Below are 18446 nucleotides of genomic sequence, written 5' to 3' on the forward strand. Positions count from 1 at the left end.
AATACTTATGGCAAAAGAAATATAAGTCATTAGATGAAGCAGTAAAAATTCAGAATTCTACAAACATTTAAAATTGTTTCTCACAACAAGTAAAAAGAGGCTTTTGAAAATTCTACTCATTATATAAAAACTAGACCTTAAAAAGAGATCTGATCACTATTGTTTGAAAACACTCAAAAGCAATAAGATGGTCACAAGACTTGATCTGACTATTCTGTCTCCTTACAAACTCAATAAAGCTTGCTTTTTATGACTGATTGCTGTGCTGTATTAATCCCCTGCCATATAAAACAAGCCTATTGGAGTCTAGGACTCCACTGGGGGAGTACAGGGAAGCTGTTGTGTTCTGAGAATTAATCCATCTAAGAAAATCAAAAGCCAACCACTCACAATACAGTAATCAGCGTGTTCTCCACCGTGAAAGCCCTACATTTCCCATTTAGAAAACACAACCATTACTCCATTATGCACTGAAACACACAAAACGCTTTCACTAATTTGTGTTTGTTATTATTTGCTTTATATTTACAGGTTTGTGCACATGATGGGTACACAACGATTAAGTTTTTTTTTTTTTTTTAAAAAAAAAAGGAAGAAAAAAAAAAAGCTTCCTATTCCCTATTGCTTAAAAGGAAAAAGGGACTCCCACTGTTTTTTCCACTACTGAAGGTCTTTCTGGATTTGCTTTGTGGATAGGATTTTAACTCTTTGTTACCCTAAATAAAAGAAAGTTATCTGCTTTTTTTTCTCCTCAAATACGAAGTTTATTTTCTGTTCACAGTAAGTACTTTTTTCTCACTTTGTTAACTATCTGACATGAGTTTCCTAACTAGCATAGCTAAAGTGTTTGAGGTTTTATAGTTCCCCAGTTAAAAACCTTGTCACTTTATTTCTAGGTGCTACTATAGTTGATGCTTCTTTGTTAATAAAAGCTTTGTCTTTCCTTTTCAAGTCAAAAGATGTTGCCTTCTAAATAAAAAGAGTGAGGTTTTTTAGAGCCTTTTGTTTGCTTGTTTGTTTGTTTTTGTCACTTAGGTACTAGAACTATGAATTTTCAGATAATGCTATGAAGATTGCCAGCTCTAAATCTGATGTGCTGCAGTAATTTAACTGTGAAATGAATTCTGGCCCAAGTACAAGAATTGAAGCTTAGGAAAATCATTAAGAGACCATAATCTGATAACACACCTTCTCAGGAAGAACCAAAACCATAAGCTCTTCCACTCAGGTAGCAAATGGCATTTATCTGTATAAAAAATTACTTTACGCACTGGATTTTAAACACAACCATTTTTAATATTCTCTGAAATGTTCCTGTCAAATTATTATTTTTTTAAAAAGATTTTTTTGCTAAAACACTGTTTTTCTCTATTTTTTAGTTAACTTGTCACTAAAAGAAAAACAAACAAACAAACAAGTACAGTCTTTTTTCCTAGACATTATCCCTTTACTTATATCCTTTACTTAATGAACACATGAAGACCTTGCAATTTTGTATCGTGGCCTTGAAAACCAAACTGTGACTAAAATCTCACTGATGAAGTTCATAGTTCCATCCATTCAGAATGAATGACATTGAAGTCTTACAGTAAAACTGAGAAGATCTTAGTAACCTGGCTAAACTCCTTATCAGTTTTAAGCAGCAAAATAAATTTCCCAGAGTTCAAAGTACTTTGTACTTTTTTTTTCTTTCCATTTTTAAGTACAAAACTGGATTTGAGAAGTGAAGCTGATGCATGTGGCACAAAGTCTGTTACAAGTAGTTTCAGGACATAACCTTACCTTTCCAGTTGAGAATTGATGCAATTACAAAAACATAAACAATTTAACTTTTCAGGGACCTTTCCCTTTGGACTGAAGATAAGCAAATGAAAGCAGCGATACATAAGAGCTTATAGTAACATTAAGTTGTAATTCTTATTTGGTTGATACGTGGAGGACTACATTTCTTCAATACCAGGGCAAGGTATGGCAAACACAGTGTTAACCTTAACTACCCCCCCTAACCCACTCCCACCCCACCCCCACCAATCCTCCCCTTTCTCAGCCCCCCTTCTCAAGCCCCATCTCATTCATGCCACATTCCACAGTGGCAGGGTCCAACAACAATATAGGAGGGTACCCAAAATGAAGAGGCAGGGCCCTCCATTCTTCTGCCTCTCTTGAATTAATTAACTGGAAATGAGTTTTGTCAATGTTTTGGAAAGGCAGAGGGGTGAAAAGAATCTGCTAGAATTAATCACAGTGAGAAACTACCTCTTCAGCAGTCTGCCAGAGTTCAGAAAACCCATGAGAAGTGCAAAATAAAAGGAAAGTGGGCTGACTTACCATCCAAAGGAACAAATAAAATTCAAACAAACACCAAAGTCTCCAAAACAGAGACATGCCCCAGTGCAAAGGAATGTAGCATCTGTTGCCACAACAGCTTCAGCTTTGTTTTTAATATACTTGTCACAAAGAGTGAAAGGTATCAAGGCAGAAAACACAATTTATTAACAATTTAATATGCTGAAGGCATGTTTTGTTTAATTCACTAAATATTTACGTACATTCAACATTCCACTGATCTTTATGTAAGGACAGTTATTTAAGCATAATGAGAGAAAACAAAAAACTTTCACTGTTTTGCCCTGGTTCAGCACAGATCTTGTAAAATATAGAGGGCAAATTGCAAAGCAGTTATTTTAGTTGTGTTTTTTTAATGATAGTTGCCCTCAGGCTTAGCAAAGGAAATTCTAACTCAATAGGTCATCTTTGCACTAATGAAACAGGAAAGTAATAACATTTCAACCGTGTGAAAAAGAAGGATTTTTCTCCATAAATTCATCTACCCTACGTATATAGAAAAAGCAGATATATCTCTTTGTTTACAACAGGAAGGGAGAACAATTGTATGGCAGTTTCTCCAAGAATGAACAGAACACATTCAGCCAACTGGAACTAAAATTGAAGAAGTCTTGATTGTCTCAGCAGGGAAAACATTTTAAAAGAGAAATCCTCTTTTAATGAATCAACTGTTCTTAATTTTTTTGTTCATGAAGGCTTTTTTCTGGCCGATCTCAGAATTAACTTCTCATCTTGTTTCTCTATCTGTAAACCCATACTCTCAAGGGCAGAATTATCTGCCAGCCCTTTCTCCTCCATCTGGGCAATAAGCTGTTGGTTTCTTTCATTTTGTTCAGTGAGATTTCGGATGGCATATACTGCCCACTGGTTCAGAACTGTTGAATAGAGTTAAGGATCATTATTTAATTTATTTTTTTTTCTTTTTCATTGTAATTTGTTAACATCTTTCCCTCCATTCCCTCAAACCCAGAAAAACAGAAGAAATCAAGGGTTTGAAAAAGTAAGATACCTACAGATTATGTCCCTGTACCCAAAAGACTTGCATATGAAGTAATTTACGTTTAAATGAGGTACATCCATTAACTTCAGTCAAGTTTACTAGGTTTTATCTTGAATAAAAATTTAAAAAGAACACAAACTGCAGGAATTAAAAGGACATTTTAAAAAATAGAATGATAGCTAATTGAACTGTGCTAATAAACTTCTTAATAAGATTAAAATAGAAGATAAAATCATTCACTTCACTGTGCTTACAGTCCTAACACCTCAACACTGCACATCCAAGAACCGGCAAACAACATGAACTGCACAGGTACAAGCAAGAAGATGACTGATTACTCTCACTGCAAACGTTGAAGAAACACAGATAAAGAGAAACACATCCATGCTAACAACTAAAAATAGCACAAGAATGTGGGAGACACTGAAAATATTTAACCTTTAAAATTATCTAGATTCAGTTCTTTGTGCCTGGATGCTTTTACAACCTTGCCAACATAAAAGACACTATGATCAGCGGCAGGTAGTTCCTGCTCGTGTTTAAATGGGCACAAGCTGCAACTTATTCACCTTCTAAGGTGGGCCCTTGAGGCCAGGATTGAGGCACACATTAGGGACATAGGCAAAGGATTTTAACTCCCAGGATTATCAGTCAGGCATTTTCCAAATGAGCTACACTGTTCATTTTATGAAGTGTCAGAGTTGTTAGCCCTAATTCTGTAACTGAAAAGCTGTGTGATGATATAATCTTTCCCAAGTTACCCATACGGGAGGCAAGCAATTCTGCATCACACAAAAGTGGTTTGCCTGCAGGGCACCAATTATTTAGTACATGTAGCTTCACATCCAGTAGAAGAATATGCATAATTTACTCATCTCATTGATGTGTTTTGGGCTGGACAGTGTCTAAGCAGAGAGATGAGATAGTGCTGCTATGGGCATTTGCCAGGGCGTGACTGGAGGGGAAAATCAATGGGGGAAGATGGGAATCTCAGCCAAAAGAATAAAATATGCAAATTGGACATTGTTACAGAGTCTATCATGATAAGATTTGCAAAAACTGCTATTTCTGCACCAGCCACTGCACATGTATTCTTACAACAGTCTTAATACTTTCTGTACATATCTTGCACTGAATGTTGTGCCCACCTCAATCCTGTCTCCTCATAACCACACATATAGTTTAATGCCAAAAAATACTAGACTGAAATAAAAAGCCCACAAGGAATCCTCAACAGGGAGAAATGTTTAAATGAAGAGTGTATTGGCCAAACATCAGAGGAAAAATACATGCTAGGGAACAATACTGCACTGGCATGCATTAGTGAAACGGCCCCCTGCCCTTTAGCAGTAATTCGTATTTACTTAAACATTCATGCAGCACAAAACTGGAAATCAAAAGTGGTAAAGCAGCAACAAATATAACACTATTTTTCCAACAGTTTTTCAAACTGTCAAGAACATGCTGCATACTTCTGTCATTTATTCTGGCCAAAGGCTGGATCCAAGTGGGGTATTGACAAGGTAGAGAAATGTAGAAAAGTAAATCGTATTTCACATGGAAACCTAAAAAGGTGAACCTGACAGAGAATCAATGTATTGTCTTCTGACAGTGTATCACTACTACGGTTAAATGAAAAGACAAGTGCCAAAATATGTATGTAAGTTAGATAAACTGAGTATTTCCACTGAAGATTACACTTGTGTATAAAAAACCCAACAAAATATCACAGAAATCCAATCATACAGAAGCAGAATCTCCTTAATAAGCTTCAATGGAGAGAAAAAACTTCAGAATGCTGGAACATGCAACGAATGGAGATGAATAAGCACATGGAAAGAGGCTGATACCTATCACCCGTAGCTCCAATTTAGGGCATTTAATGAGTGCCAGAAAGTAACATGAAGTTCTTCCAGTGTATTTGAGAAAAATGCTGTCACCCCCATGGCTCTTCTCCTAGGAGGAGGTGCAGAGTTCTCTGGTGTTAAACCACAACACTGAATTTCACTTGCATAAGAAAATATCTTAAAAAAAAAAAAAAAATTTAAAGACTGATAGTTTTCATGCAAAGAGTCTCCCAGAAAATAAAAAAGTACTCTTTTTTTTTTTTAATTTTTAATTTGTCTTGGGAATACTCCTGCTGCACTTCTAAAATCCACAGCAAATGATGTTTTCCTATTATCATATCCATTCATGCTTAGATAATATCTAAGACACCCCCATTATTTTATGAACTCTGTCAGCATTATGGCATTTATCATTATTGACTACTGTAGCTGAAGCTGCAAAATGGTTTCAATAACGTTTTTCACTCATTCAAAAACTCTTTTCTGTATACAGGTTTTCCATTGTAAATTCAGGCATGAATATGCATGATTTCCCTTGTTCACATGCTGTGTGAGGCTAAGACCTTTGGATGGCTGTGTGCAGAACTAGACAGCCTTAAGTGTCAGCAGAGATTAAAGCTAGTCGCCAGTTAATATTCACATTACCCTCTTGCTCCTCTCCAAAAATAGAGACACACAGAGAAAATTAAACATATTCGAGAGTCTCTAATCCTACCAACAATTTAAGCACTTTATTGTAAGCTCAGCTTTAGAAAGAGAGCTTCTAAAGTTTCCATAGTTACTACAAATAACAGCATGAGCCTGTTTGTTGTCATACAGCATAAAAGAAATGTAGCAAGCACTGTAGAGCTGACTGGAGTAATGCTGTCTAGATTTTTCCAGCAGAACATACTGCAGTGTCAAATTAATGTTACAGACAAGGAAGTGAAGATTACATCTCTCTATTGCAGTGGAGAGGGCAGACAAAAGAAATTAAAATTTAATTTCATTTTTGCAGGAGCTTCACTACTAGACCGTGTCCAGTAAACAAGTATATGTATAGAAATTCTTTTCCAATGCAGTTTAGTACTGTATGCTATATGATTCCTAAATTATTTTTACTTACACAAACAATACAGAACCACCTTGTTTTGTGTTCCACACTTGTGTAACAAGTTTTCAAACAGCAATTTAACCATCAATCTCCTCTGGATCATAACTTCAACTGGCAGGGAGGAGGCAAGGAGGCAGAAAGGAAAGGTGTCTGCCCTAAAGAATAAAAAGTGTTGCTATCTGTAATTAACAAATACAAAAACTATGTCCCGTGAATTCTCTAGTAATTTTGCCATTGACTGCAAAAGGGAACTTTTCATAATTCTGTTCTTTTCTTATGGACTCTGCTACCACAGGCTGCAAGAGCAAGCTAGTGCTAGCAATAAAATACTGACTGATTTAGGAGTTTACTGCCATATGAAAATACAATTGCGTGTTGTCAGGAGCCAATAACCAATACCCTGTTGTGAAGCATTACTGGAGAGGTGGACTGATAAAAAAAAAACAACTCCACCTTTTCATTCTCATCTCAGGTACTCAAATTTGCTAAGTCTGTTGTAACCTCCATGACCGCTCTTCTGTTCCTGGAAAAGTGATGGAACAATATGTTTTGTATACTCTCTCTAAGCAATTGGAAGAGAAGGTTATCAGGAGTAGTCATAATGGATTCACCAAAGGGACATCTCTTCTTGGTGCTGCATAGCAGCAGGACAAGGAGTAATGGCCTAAAAGTTGAACACAGGAAGTTCTGTACTAACATGTGGAAGAACTTCTGTACATTAAGGATGATGGAGCGTTGGAACAGGTTATACAGAGAGGCTGCGGAGTCACCTATGGGAATAATCAAGATCTGTCAGGAGCTGGACTCAGTGATCTACTGAGGTCCCTTCCAACTCCTGCAATTCTGTGATTCTGTGATCTCTATGAACGGTTCTGTACAATAGTATGGATTCTACAGATGAAAAAGAGTTGACATAACTATTAATGAGTTTTGAATCTGACTTGGTAGATAAGCATGAATACATAAGTAATGCTGAAAGTACTTTGCTTGAAAAAGGAAAGTAATAAGTTCTCAAGCAAGTTCAGTATTATCATTAACTGATACAGGACATTAAAGAATGGGGCAAGGAGACTGAACTATGTACTTTGTTCTTCTTAAGTTCTCTTGATGTTTATTATTTCTGAGAATTTCTATATGCAACATAATTGGTGGAGGCCTGATATGCTACATAGTTCAGATACTTTTATTTGTTTCAGTTTGAGAATTACCTGCACTACATTAGTTTTTCTATAATTAAACAATTGCTTTGGAAACTCCCTTCCACAACAGTCAGTTGTTGAAAGGAGAAAAAGATGATATTCCTTGTCTGATTTCATTAATTCATTTAATTCAGATTTTTTGACTACTTAAACATTAACTTCATTCAAACCAAATATAGAAAGAGATACAAAACATTACCAAGACTGACAACCCACACAATTTGGAATCATAATTAAACTGACATTTTATGCAATAGTTAAACCTGTCCTGCTTCTCAAAAAGCTTTTCTGGAACAGGTCTATAGGACTGGAAACCAGAGTTAATCAAAACACAGTCCTTGATAACTATATTTTATACTTTCCAGTCTTCAGCACACAATCCAATTCTTGCTACAACTTCTACAGACAAGAATGAAATACTGAAGTATTAAATTACAAGAATCACTTCCACTTATGGACCTGACTGGATCACCCTGGTGAGAAAAGATCTTCCTGTTAAGACTTTCAAGTCATTTTAAGTACTTTCATACCACAGCAACTTCAAAACAATTTTTCTCACCATTAAAACAGGTCTCTAGACAGCTACTGGCACTGTTAATCACGTTTGTTATTAATGTGCTATGACTGACCACATGCAGAAGATAGTCATGATTTTGGTCCCTCACTGTCAGACAAATAGCTTACAAAGTTCTATAACTCTCTTCCTATTGGGGATTTTAGTAGTTTTTTGTAGTACTAGAAGCTGTAGAAAATGACATCAATTTCTTAAAACTTTTCCTTCATCTGTAAATAAGTTTTATGCAATAGTTAAAGCTGTCCTTCTCAAAAAGCTTTTCTGGAACAGGTCTATAAGTTGAAGACATTACCTGAAAAAAGTAATCATAGAAAACATAAAGATCTAAGGATCTTAACATATTTACTTATTTTGAAGAAGTTATATAATATTTTTGGAGCACATGTTTTGGGACTCCATTTATTCCTGACATTTGATTATCACCATCAGAAAGCTTTAGGAATTCAGTCTATGCAAACTTGGAATATTCTGCTTAGAAGCTACAACAAAAAGGCCTAAAATTCTTTGGTTGTTTTATTTTTACTTAGCAGATTCCACAGCAGTCAACACCATCCATGTCTGCAGTTGCCACATCCTGAATTAAAAAGCTGGAAACAGACAGTGCCTTATCAGCCAAGAATGTCCTTCCCCTCACCCTGCTTGACCTGGCTCTTGCAGAGAGTACAATCAAACTCATCTCATATAGCAGCTTCAAAGGTGGAAGTACATTGGATGCTGTAAGAGGCATTTATTCCTGATCTATAGCATCAGGGAACTGAGAACAGAGGTTCAATTTCACTGCAACTCTCATTTGCTCATAGGTCAGTAGGAGAGTTGGACCATCCACCTCCAAGCCAGCTTCAATCTTGACCACTATGTGGCAGCAAAGCTTTGCTGGAAATGCACTATTAAGATGCCTGCAGCCAGCCCTGCCCTTCTCTTCCTCCTCCTTCTCACTAGGAGGGAAGGAGCAGATTGGTACAAGCACTTCAAGTCCAAACCCACCTCCATGAGCTGTTTAGATTAAGAAAGAAAGCCTACCCACAAAAACCTGAACTAAGGTTTACAGTTAGAATTCCACTCTGCAGAATAATATTGCTTTGCCAGAGCAAGATCTCAAATGATACGCTTTCAGAAAAGATCAATGGGCCAAACTACCAAACAGTTTCAATATTAGGACTGCATATAATTCACAGTCTAAAGAAATTAAGAAACATCTGTAGGAGAAAATAATTACATACTGCATATTTTCTGTTCCTCAACCTTCCAGCAGTAATTTTTTCCTTTACCAAACATCATCTTCTTATAGCTACATATACTTCTACCAGTCTCCAAACATCCTACCTGTTACCCGTTTCTTAAAACATGCCTTTGGTATACAGTTTCCTTTAAAACTGAGCTGATGTACTATGTATAATAGGTATATTATAGGTATGTTATGTCTCATCTATAACTTCCAGTGAAATTTAATCCAACTAAACATCTACGGACAGCAATTTAAGACCCGAATGGGCAATTACTGATCTTTAGTCCAACACTTCTGCAAAGAATACAGACCACTGAAATTTAAGGCACTCTTGAAATTGAGCCTGTCAATTCTGTTTTATTCATATTTTTTACGTATTTTTCTGAAAGATATCCAGTATTGACTGGGAGATTTCACTGAATCCTTAATATTCCACTGGCTAAATCTTTTCACTCATTACAGTCTGAGATTTCTTTACAGTTCAGGCTTTTTCAAACACTAACTTTTATTATGGATGTGAAAAACAACACCACCCCCACCACCATTACAAATCTTGATCACAGCAATCAGTACGGATCTTTTTAATGAACTAACCACAGAAACAGAGGAAGACAAAAGATGCTTTCCTACATTCTTGACCCCTCTTCCTTCCATTTGTACTTTTCAGTGCTTCTTCTGAAGTTCAGGCACCGGGTTTATGTGATGAATTATGCCAAAATTTGCCATTTGGCTACGAGGGCAACACCAGCTGCCTGCTCCTTTCAGCTTTTTTCTGAGTAATTTCATTAAAATGAAAAAGATAACCCAAAAACATTCAGGTGGCCTCTTAGCACTGCCCTCAAAAATAGAGTTCTAGCTCTTCATGTTATTTGGAAATACTTTTCCAGGACTACTTAACTATGCAATGGACAGATCCAGATTTTGAGACTCTTTCTTTCAGGGCTTGCTTGTCTGATTTTAGTTATACACAGCCCACATCAGTGATGGCCAGATAACTGGTACCTGATTTTCGTTAAATTGATGTATACTACTTCAGTAATTTGACTTACTCGAGTAATTATATAGATTTTTTTTCCACCTGTTTCACTTGTATTTCTAGGTTAGCAGATCACACTAGACACCACTGAAATGTTTACTATATCCAAGCTCCTTATATATATGTTTTTACGTTTGTCAGCTAAGCAATATTTAATCCATATTCTATGCGGCTCCTTTCATTCTCTGCAGGACTTAAAGGGAGAATGTCAACACACCTTAGCACACTAAGAAATTAAACATAATTTCTGTCAAGTACTATGAAGCTATTAAAGCCATACTACATACTTAGTTACACCAAGCTATGTTTTTACATTATTTTAATAATGTCTTATGCAGTGGCTTAATTTTTTTTTTTTTAAATGTAAGCCATAACCTCTACTTTGTTACACTTTTTCCTATACTTGGACTTGTAATACCAGTTTAAGACCATGAATATGACACATTCATTTTCACTGCTTAGGTTGCCCATTTTTTAAAAAATTGTGACTTACTTTTAATAGAAACTCATAATTTATGAGTCATGAGTAAATAAATCACCTGTTTTAAAACAGAAAGAATCACGCTCTTGATACATTTTAAGCTAATGCACTACAGTTACTATATTCTATTACACTACTCTTGTTTTAAGAATTCATGACAACTAAGCTTAAGCACTAGTTATTTATAACAGGTACTAGAAAGTTAGGAAATAGGTACAATAAGAAAAAAAAGCTTCAATTACTGTTACGTGTTCAAAATGCCTCAGCTTATCTTCTTTTCCCAAGTACAGAAAGAAAAAATTAAAATTCCACTATGTTGAAACTCATGTATCAAATAACTACTAAAGCTTACTGCAAGCACTGAGGCTTAAAGAACTGAAGCAAGGGAGATGGTAATCGCGTTAACAAACTCAACAGATATCAGGAAGAGTGTGGTCATCTTAAATTTCCTTAGACATACAAACAAATAAGCTCCACCCATACAGAGACATATATTCATGCACATTTGTATGTATACATACAGAAATAAACAGCTTTTCTAAAACCCTTATTAAAATGGAAATTAAAGAGGTCAAATAGAACTTTAAACAATCTTGCACGAGACTGGAAAAAACATCTTAACACGTGAAATGCAGTCACGATAACTCTAATCTGTATTTCTGAAAACTAAGAAAGTGAGATAAGCAGAATCACAATTTGGATAGAAGCTTTTTCTATTTTCAATAGAGATTCAACTACATGTGTAGATTATTCAACAAGGATCTCTATGCCTACCCACTTTTCAGCATAGTACTCAAGTACTTTATGGATTAAGGGCTTCTGAATAATGCAGGTGCTCTAACTCCCACACTAATGCTTTCAGTAATTTCAAATGTCACTTCATGACAAATAAAACAACGAAGGTAAATGAAACTCCAGTTCCAGTGTCTTAGATATTAGATGACATCCAGCATGCGTCTAAAAATAACATCAGTCAAATCAATGGTTGTTTTGAAAGATGCAACTGAATTATAACCAACTAAGCTTTTTCCATCATGTTTTGCAGATAGCCACTGGCCACCATTACAAATGCTGTGATCACAGGAAATGTCTGCATTTCTTTGAAGGAACACTAAGAGATAAGAACAAATCATCAGGGTAAGTGGGGACTGCAAAAATACTCTTAGGGAGACAAAATGCAAAGGTTAGATTTTGGAAAACATTTTGGAAATTACAAGAACAAAGACTATGCAAAGATCAAGGGAAGAGAAGGAAAAAGACAAAAGGATCAGGAAGAAGCTATGTAAGACAATGCATTCACTAGCTGAAAGTACAGACTGTTTTAACAATACTGACAGATAATGGAACAACAGAAAAATGTCAAAATAAAGATATTATGCAGAGCATAATTACATAATGTAATTATGTAAAAATACAATAATTAGCCATATTACATCTGAATTTTTTTTTGAGGCATGCAAAAAAACAACATCAAGAAGAAGGACGGAAATACGATAAGGCAGTTGTAGCAAGCATTCCATACTCAGCAATATTTTTGAACCATTCTTAGGTTTATTTAAACAAGCAAACAGAACAAACAAAAAACACCTTTAGGACTCAAACTTTTAGTCTCAATTCAGAGAATTTTTTTAAAAGCCTACCAAAAAATTAAGCAAGCTGTTCGAGCTATAAAAACAACAAAAAAATCTTCTATTTGTTTGTTTGTTTATTCTGTGCTCTTGGTAAGTAAAGATCTGCTTTAGTCTCAAGCCTGTCATGGATTTCAGTCCACCAAGACGATTAGGACGGAAGATAAATACGACAATATTTCATTTAGAAACAGAATTATTAAATTCTTTAGTTTTACATGCATGAGTTGGTGCTTACATAGATTACTCTTTTCAAGGGATTACAAGTATTTTAATGTGACATTTGAAAGAGTCTTCTTGCTTTCTGTATAGCTCTGTTAAACATTCTCCAGCACACACATTATTGATTACAGTTGTCATTTGTTGCAAGTGAGGAGAAGTAAAATACTAAGGAACAGACTTCATATTTGCATGCCATCAAATCTGCTTTAGTATTTTATGTATCCTCAAGAAAACTAATACTAACTTCCCTATGAAATTTGTATTGCAGTATTCTCACCAATCATTCATGAAATTAAGGAATCAGCAATTTGAAATATGCCACTGTTAAACGCCCAAATAAATTTGATCTATTAACAGTTCTCGAAGAAAAAACCTCCATAAATTAATTCTGAGAGTTTAGGGATTTTTTTCGTTATCTTCTACAAGACTTGCGTGTTAGGCAAAAACCCCAATATGCTTGGCAACTGTGAACTAATTAAGACATCACAATGTAGCATCAATTTCATTTACCAGGAAAGTACCTTTATGTACTCTAAAGAACTCAAGAAAGTCATGTTATATATGAAATGAAGCTAGAAATTTGATACCAGAATTGTAACTCCCAATTTTCTTCCCAAATCAAGAAGCTGAGAAAAAAAGGAGGCAGAACTTTCATTTCCCAGACAATCTCTCCATGAGCTGCACACTACATTCCTCCTGTGGTCTTATATTAAGGAGGACTTTGTATTTATAAAAAAAAAAGAAACTTTATTACTGATCCAGCCAACTGATGCAGAACATCTCACAAGAAAACCCTACATTTTTTGTTCTCAACCTCAAGTAGATATTTTTCCTCCGACAAAATAAATGCTTCAGAAGTGCACTCTGAGTCAGAAATTAAATCAACCAAATATCAGGATTAAGTCTTTTTTTTTTTTTTCTTGGTTCTTTTTGTTAACTCTAGGTGGGTTCTGTTCCAAATAATTTTCAAAATATAGAAAAGATAAACAGTGGGTTAAGACATGGAAGTTACATTCCAATTCTTAAGATGGGAAGTCAGTGTCAAGAGTGATTCAAAGTAGGATTAAGTTACACAAATGCCTTCTGTGCCCTTTTCAACAGGGACCACAAACCTTGATCTTGTCTCTTTATAGAAGTCCCACTTTGGATACTTCACTCAATATCCTATTAAAAAAAAAAAAACAACATAACACAATGCACTACTTATGATGGAATCCACACTTCTTTGGTCCCCTAACACTTCTGTAAGAACAAGACCGGCTACTTGCAATGTTCCTTTCATGAGCGTAAAGATCCCCACATGTATAGTGACAGAAATAGACACTGGTGGGCAGATGACCTTCACAACTAAAACCAAAAGCATCATTGAGGAATAGCTTTGTTTTTCTTTTCATCATGAGAAGTTTGAAGCCTCTTGGGAATCATTTACAAAGTGGACCCACTGCAGCTGCTACAGAATCCATTATCGTACAACACTAACGGACTCCCCTGTGTACCACGTGGACCCCATAGGCTTCATTAGTAACAAACAAAATATAGCTACAAAGAGTTCACAGCAACTTGCAGAAACATGATGTCATCTGCTGAATAAGGTGAAAAAAAACCGCCCCTCTCAGGGACTGTACTTGCTCAGCAAACAGTCATACTTGCACCTGTTCTAACTTCTGACTGGTTCATCTGAATAGAAAACACAGAAAGGAACCTGAAATTTGTGTATATGCCATTAACCAGAAATTCTCCATGCATTCCAGGGATTTAAAAAAGAATTGTCAGCATGTGGGAGTTCAATTGGATTGAACCAGCGTATGCCACTACATGATTTCTTCCTGCTTGACAATTTTAATTTTCATTTTATTTCCACCTGTAGTAATCACCTGCTACTCAGATGCTATTTAGCTACTGTCTCTGGCAATATGAACCTAAAGGTCCAGGTCAACAAGTTTCTGTTCTTCAACTGTGCTGACAAGTCCCATTTTTTTTTTACTGCCAATCTGTAGCTCCTCAGCCACTGTAGGGACACTAAAAACTGAGTCACTACTACCTTTTTGTTAAAGTCACAGTGCCAACCAGCACTGGTTTAGAGCAATTAAGCCCAAGCAGACTTCAGACTTATGCACCAAAGAAACTGTCTATGGGATGAGGACAAGGGTAATTTCTTCCAAATGGACAGAACTTGACAGGCTGTGGAGAGTTTTCATCAGTAGTTGAGTTCTTTTGCATTGACCATAGCCATTGAAATAATGTTGTTTTACGTATGTCATGAAAATACAGTCAAATAGTTCATTTTAAAATGGTGAATGCAGAGGCAGTGCCTAAAGCAAGCTTTCCAAAGAAAGATAACCATTACCGATATAATATTATGCTGTCTTTTCTTCCCAGACATAAAGGGATAGCTACATTTACATGAAAATGCTCAACAATATCATGATTTACTCTAAAAAGTCAAGTCGCACTCCTGTTTTTGCTTTCTGCTGGCTTCTATTCAGCAGTGAGGCTTTTTCACTGTATGTGGCTTGTTTTACGTGATACTCTGTAACTCAGAAATAAAATGTCTGTCAGTTCCCTCTAAAGTTTTTGCTGGCAACTCACAAAAACAAATGACCATTGTTGTAGACCATAGCAACTGGATTTCTTCTAATTCCAGCTAAAAGTTTCATGAACCACAATTATACCTGTTGCTGTCATCAAGTCAGAATAAGGCTTATGGAAGGAGCATCTGAAAATTAACTTCTTTTGCTCCATTTCCATCCACAATTCAAATTACTCAAACTAAGGACTAAAGACAATGTATGGATATCCACAGTAGCCACAGCTCCTTTCACTAATGCTGAATATTTTTATTGATGAAACAAAGCCATCTGGGTGTTTACTCATACAAGTAAAATTATGTGCATGCACATACCACACAACAATATCTTTTTTTTTTTTTTCCTATGTGTGACTGCACTTTCACTAACAGAAAAACATGCCTAATTAGGGTTAACATAACATAGACACCTACAGAAGATGAATTCCAATTAACTTCTGTCACAAAATCAATGTATTGAAAACTGACTAAAGGAATCTCATAACTTTAAGACTGGTAAGCAATCTCCCATAATCAAAATATTATATTTTCAAAAGTGCATTTCACTTTCATCTTCAAAATTGACCACTAACTAGCAGTTACTACATTGCAGTGTTCTGAATGCAATGACCATTTGTAAATTTGCAATAAATATTTTTAAGGGCAGTCATTACATTTTAGAAAGATGAGCCTAAATGTCAGGAAGATGCAAAAAACAGAGAACAACTTTCAGAGAGTGCCACTGTGAGTTAAGGTAAACTGAAATGCCTTCAATAATAAATATTTTTGGATGTTGGGGATCAACAATACTTTGATCAGAATGGGCTAGCCTCCTTTCTTGTGCTAAGCAACTGGTAACTGTGAAAGGTCAGAAACGAAGCTGGAAGGAGCAGTAAGAGATGAGAAAAAGGTAGCGGATGAGGAGATGGGCCCTTTTCTGATGCTACAATCTGTGGATATGGGATATGAGGAAGATGATGACTAAGGGAGCAGAATAAAAGACATTTTATTCTAGACACCAAAATATGAATTCAAATTGAAAAAAGCTGAAGTAATGCAAACATATCAGCTGAACTTCAGCTTGTAATTTTATAACTAATGAACTTCCTGGTATTTCTATGCACATTACAAAGTTGTTCAAGAACTCAAAGGATGCAATTTTATAGTAATGACAGGTTTACATAGGAATTCATTTTAAGATAAGAGCAGACCCATTTCTCTTTCAGTGTGCTTCAATATGCAAAAAAAAAAAAAAAAAAAAAAAAAAAAAAAAAATTATTAAAGAAGATTTCTCCTCTCAAAAATAATAAAGGACTCTTAAGATCTAACATGGCAGTTTACTTTTTCCTGATGAACTGCATATTGTAGGAAGATGATTTTTTTCTACCCAGAAAAGAATTGTATCACTTTTACCACAATTACACCTTCTTTAGACAATTTTGTAGGTATGACTTGGAGGCAGAACTCGATAAAATCTTCAAAATCAGAGCATTTACTTTGTTTTATGTAGAAAATCTAACAACAGCCTAGCTATTGAGCTTGGATGTCTCAAAACAGACAAAGCTCAAATAAAAATGTGCATCTACGCAGAGCTTTAGGAGAAAATACAAGATGATCTTATATTAAAGGAAACTAGCTGAAGCTTTTCCAGCCATTTTTACAAAAGGAGACACAAGCAACACAGCCTGAAACCACAAAAACAGGCCCTAGGAAAAAAAGAATACAGAGGAAAGTTTCTGGACATGACTTCCTAAAGAAACCCATGTTGAAGAGCTGCAGAATGATTTCCCTTCCTTGCAACATTCTACATCCTCTTGGGAGGTGAGTGATTGTATTCAATTTTCAGCAACTCTTTCAGTATCTATCTCAAGAGATGTCTATATACTTTCTTTAAGAAATATTCCTTGAAAGGAGACAAAGTACATTCTCTCCGGATTGCAAGGTTACAATGCGGGTATGTTTCAATTTTAAGCAAGTATGCTTTCAAATCAGTAAGAGCACTGATCTGTTTCACAAGCACCACAAAATGGGTTTGTTCCAGGCAGAACTGGGTGCTAAGAGGGAGATGGGAATTAGCAAAATCTCTTCAGACGAATGCTATGCAATGCAACGGAGCTGGACACCCACATGCTACCGAGGACTTGGTTTATGGGGTCTGGAAGAATCCAAACATTCTAAGAAGCAGATAAAAGCTGAATTGGATACAGACAGCTCAGTACACAGCAGACAAGGAATGCTAACAGGCAGAAGAGAAGCAGGGAAGCAATAAATTCAAGCAGTACAGCACTGTTTGGAATAACTTCATGCCAAAACAATAAATGCAGTAGCCAGAAACTGCTCTCCAAAAGCTGACAAAGCAAATTCTGCCACAGCAGGCTAGTCTCTACTCTGCCCAAGTGCTACTACATTTTCACGTACCTGCATGCTATGGATCAGTGATGAAACCTCATATTAAGATGTGTCACTATGTTTAGTAAGCCGTTAAAACCAATTAAGTGAAGTTTTAACTTCTGGCAAGAAGTTTATAGTTCAGCCATAAAATGCTGGTTTGTACCAGAAGTTGTAAGAACTTTGACAATTTAGTAAAAGCTCCCAATGTATTTTATTTTCTTTTCACTCAAGACTGTAAATTACAGTTCTACTCTTTGAAGGCCTCAAATTATTCTCTTTTTCTAACAGTTAGAATGAAAAATTAGTCATAGAAAGATTCCAAAAGTTGCTGCATGGTTGTGCTTTCAAGCAAAGGAACAGTCACTCAGGATCAAAACTCCTTACTATGTCTTTTTCAGGGCTGCTCTTTTGCTTGGAGAAGGATAATGGGATCCTGTTCGTTCTGCAACCCAGCAGTGCCTCTTTCCAGAATGGGAACAGGGAAGTACTGCTCTACTGTTCAACGCACTGTCAGACACACTGCCAAGATTCTCTCTGCAGGAAATGTGATTAACATAAAAACATTACACATAAGGCAAGTAGTGATAAGTTGATGGACACTTCACATTCATTACTTCTCCACCTACCCTTTTATGACATATTTATACATAGATGACGTTCTACATCGTCTACGTATCATCTATCTATCTACATCATGTATGGAAACATTTTCACAACTTTTCTTTTTTTTTAATGATACTTGTTACAAAGAAGCTTTTTCATAAAAAGTACAGAATGGTTTGAATTGGAAGAGACCTTTATAACCATCTAGTTCAAAATTCCTGACATAAGCAGGGAC

General features: G+C 35.8%; 1 protein-coding gene across 2 annotated transcripts in view; it reads right to left on the reverse strand.

The window, feature by feature from the left end:
• Positions 1 to 2470: 2470 nt before the first annotated feature.
• ATXN10 (ataxin 10) overlaps positions 2471 to 18446 on the reverse strand; it is a 92328-nt gene continuing 76352 nt past the window's right edge. For both annotated transcript variants that reach the window (XM_052690697.1, XM_052690699.1), the window contains exon 11: positions 2471 to 3221. In XM_052690697.1, coding sequence (XP_052546657.1) covers positions 3034 to 3221 — 188 coding nt within the window. In that variant the 3' untranslated portion in view covers positions 2471 to 3033. The remainder of the gene's footprint in view (positions 3222 to 18446) is intronic.

Source organism: Tympanuchus pallidicinctus, unplaced genomic scaffold (assembly GCF_026119805.1).
Source record: "Tympanuchus pallidicinctus isolate F22 unplaced genomic scaffold, pur_lepc_1.0 scaffold27, whole genome shotgun sequence".
Lineage (NCBI taxonomy): Eukaryota > Metazoa > Chordata > Aves > Galliformes > Phasianidae > Tympanuchus > Tympanuchus pallidicinctus.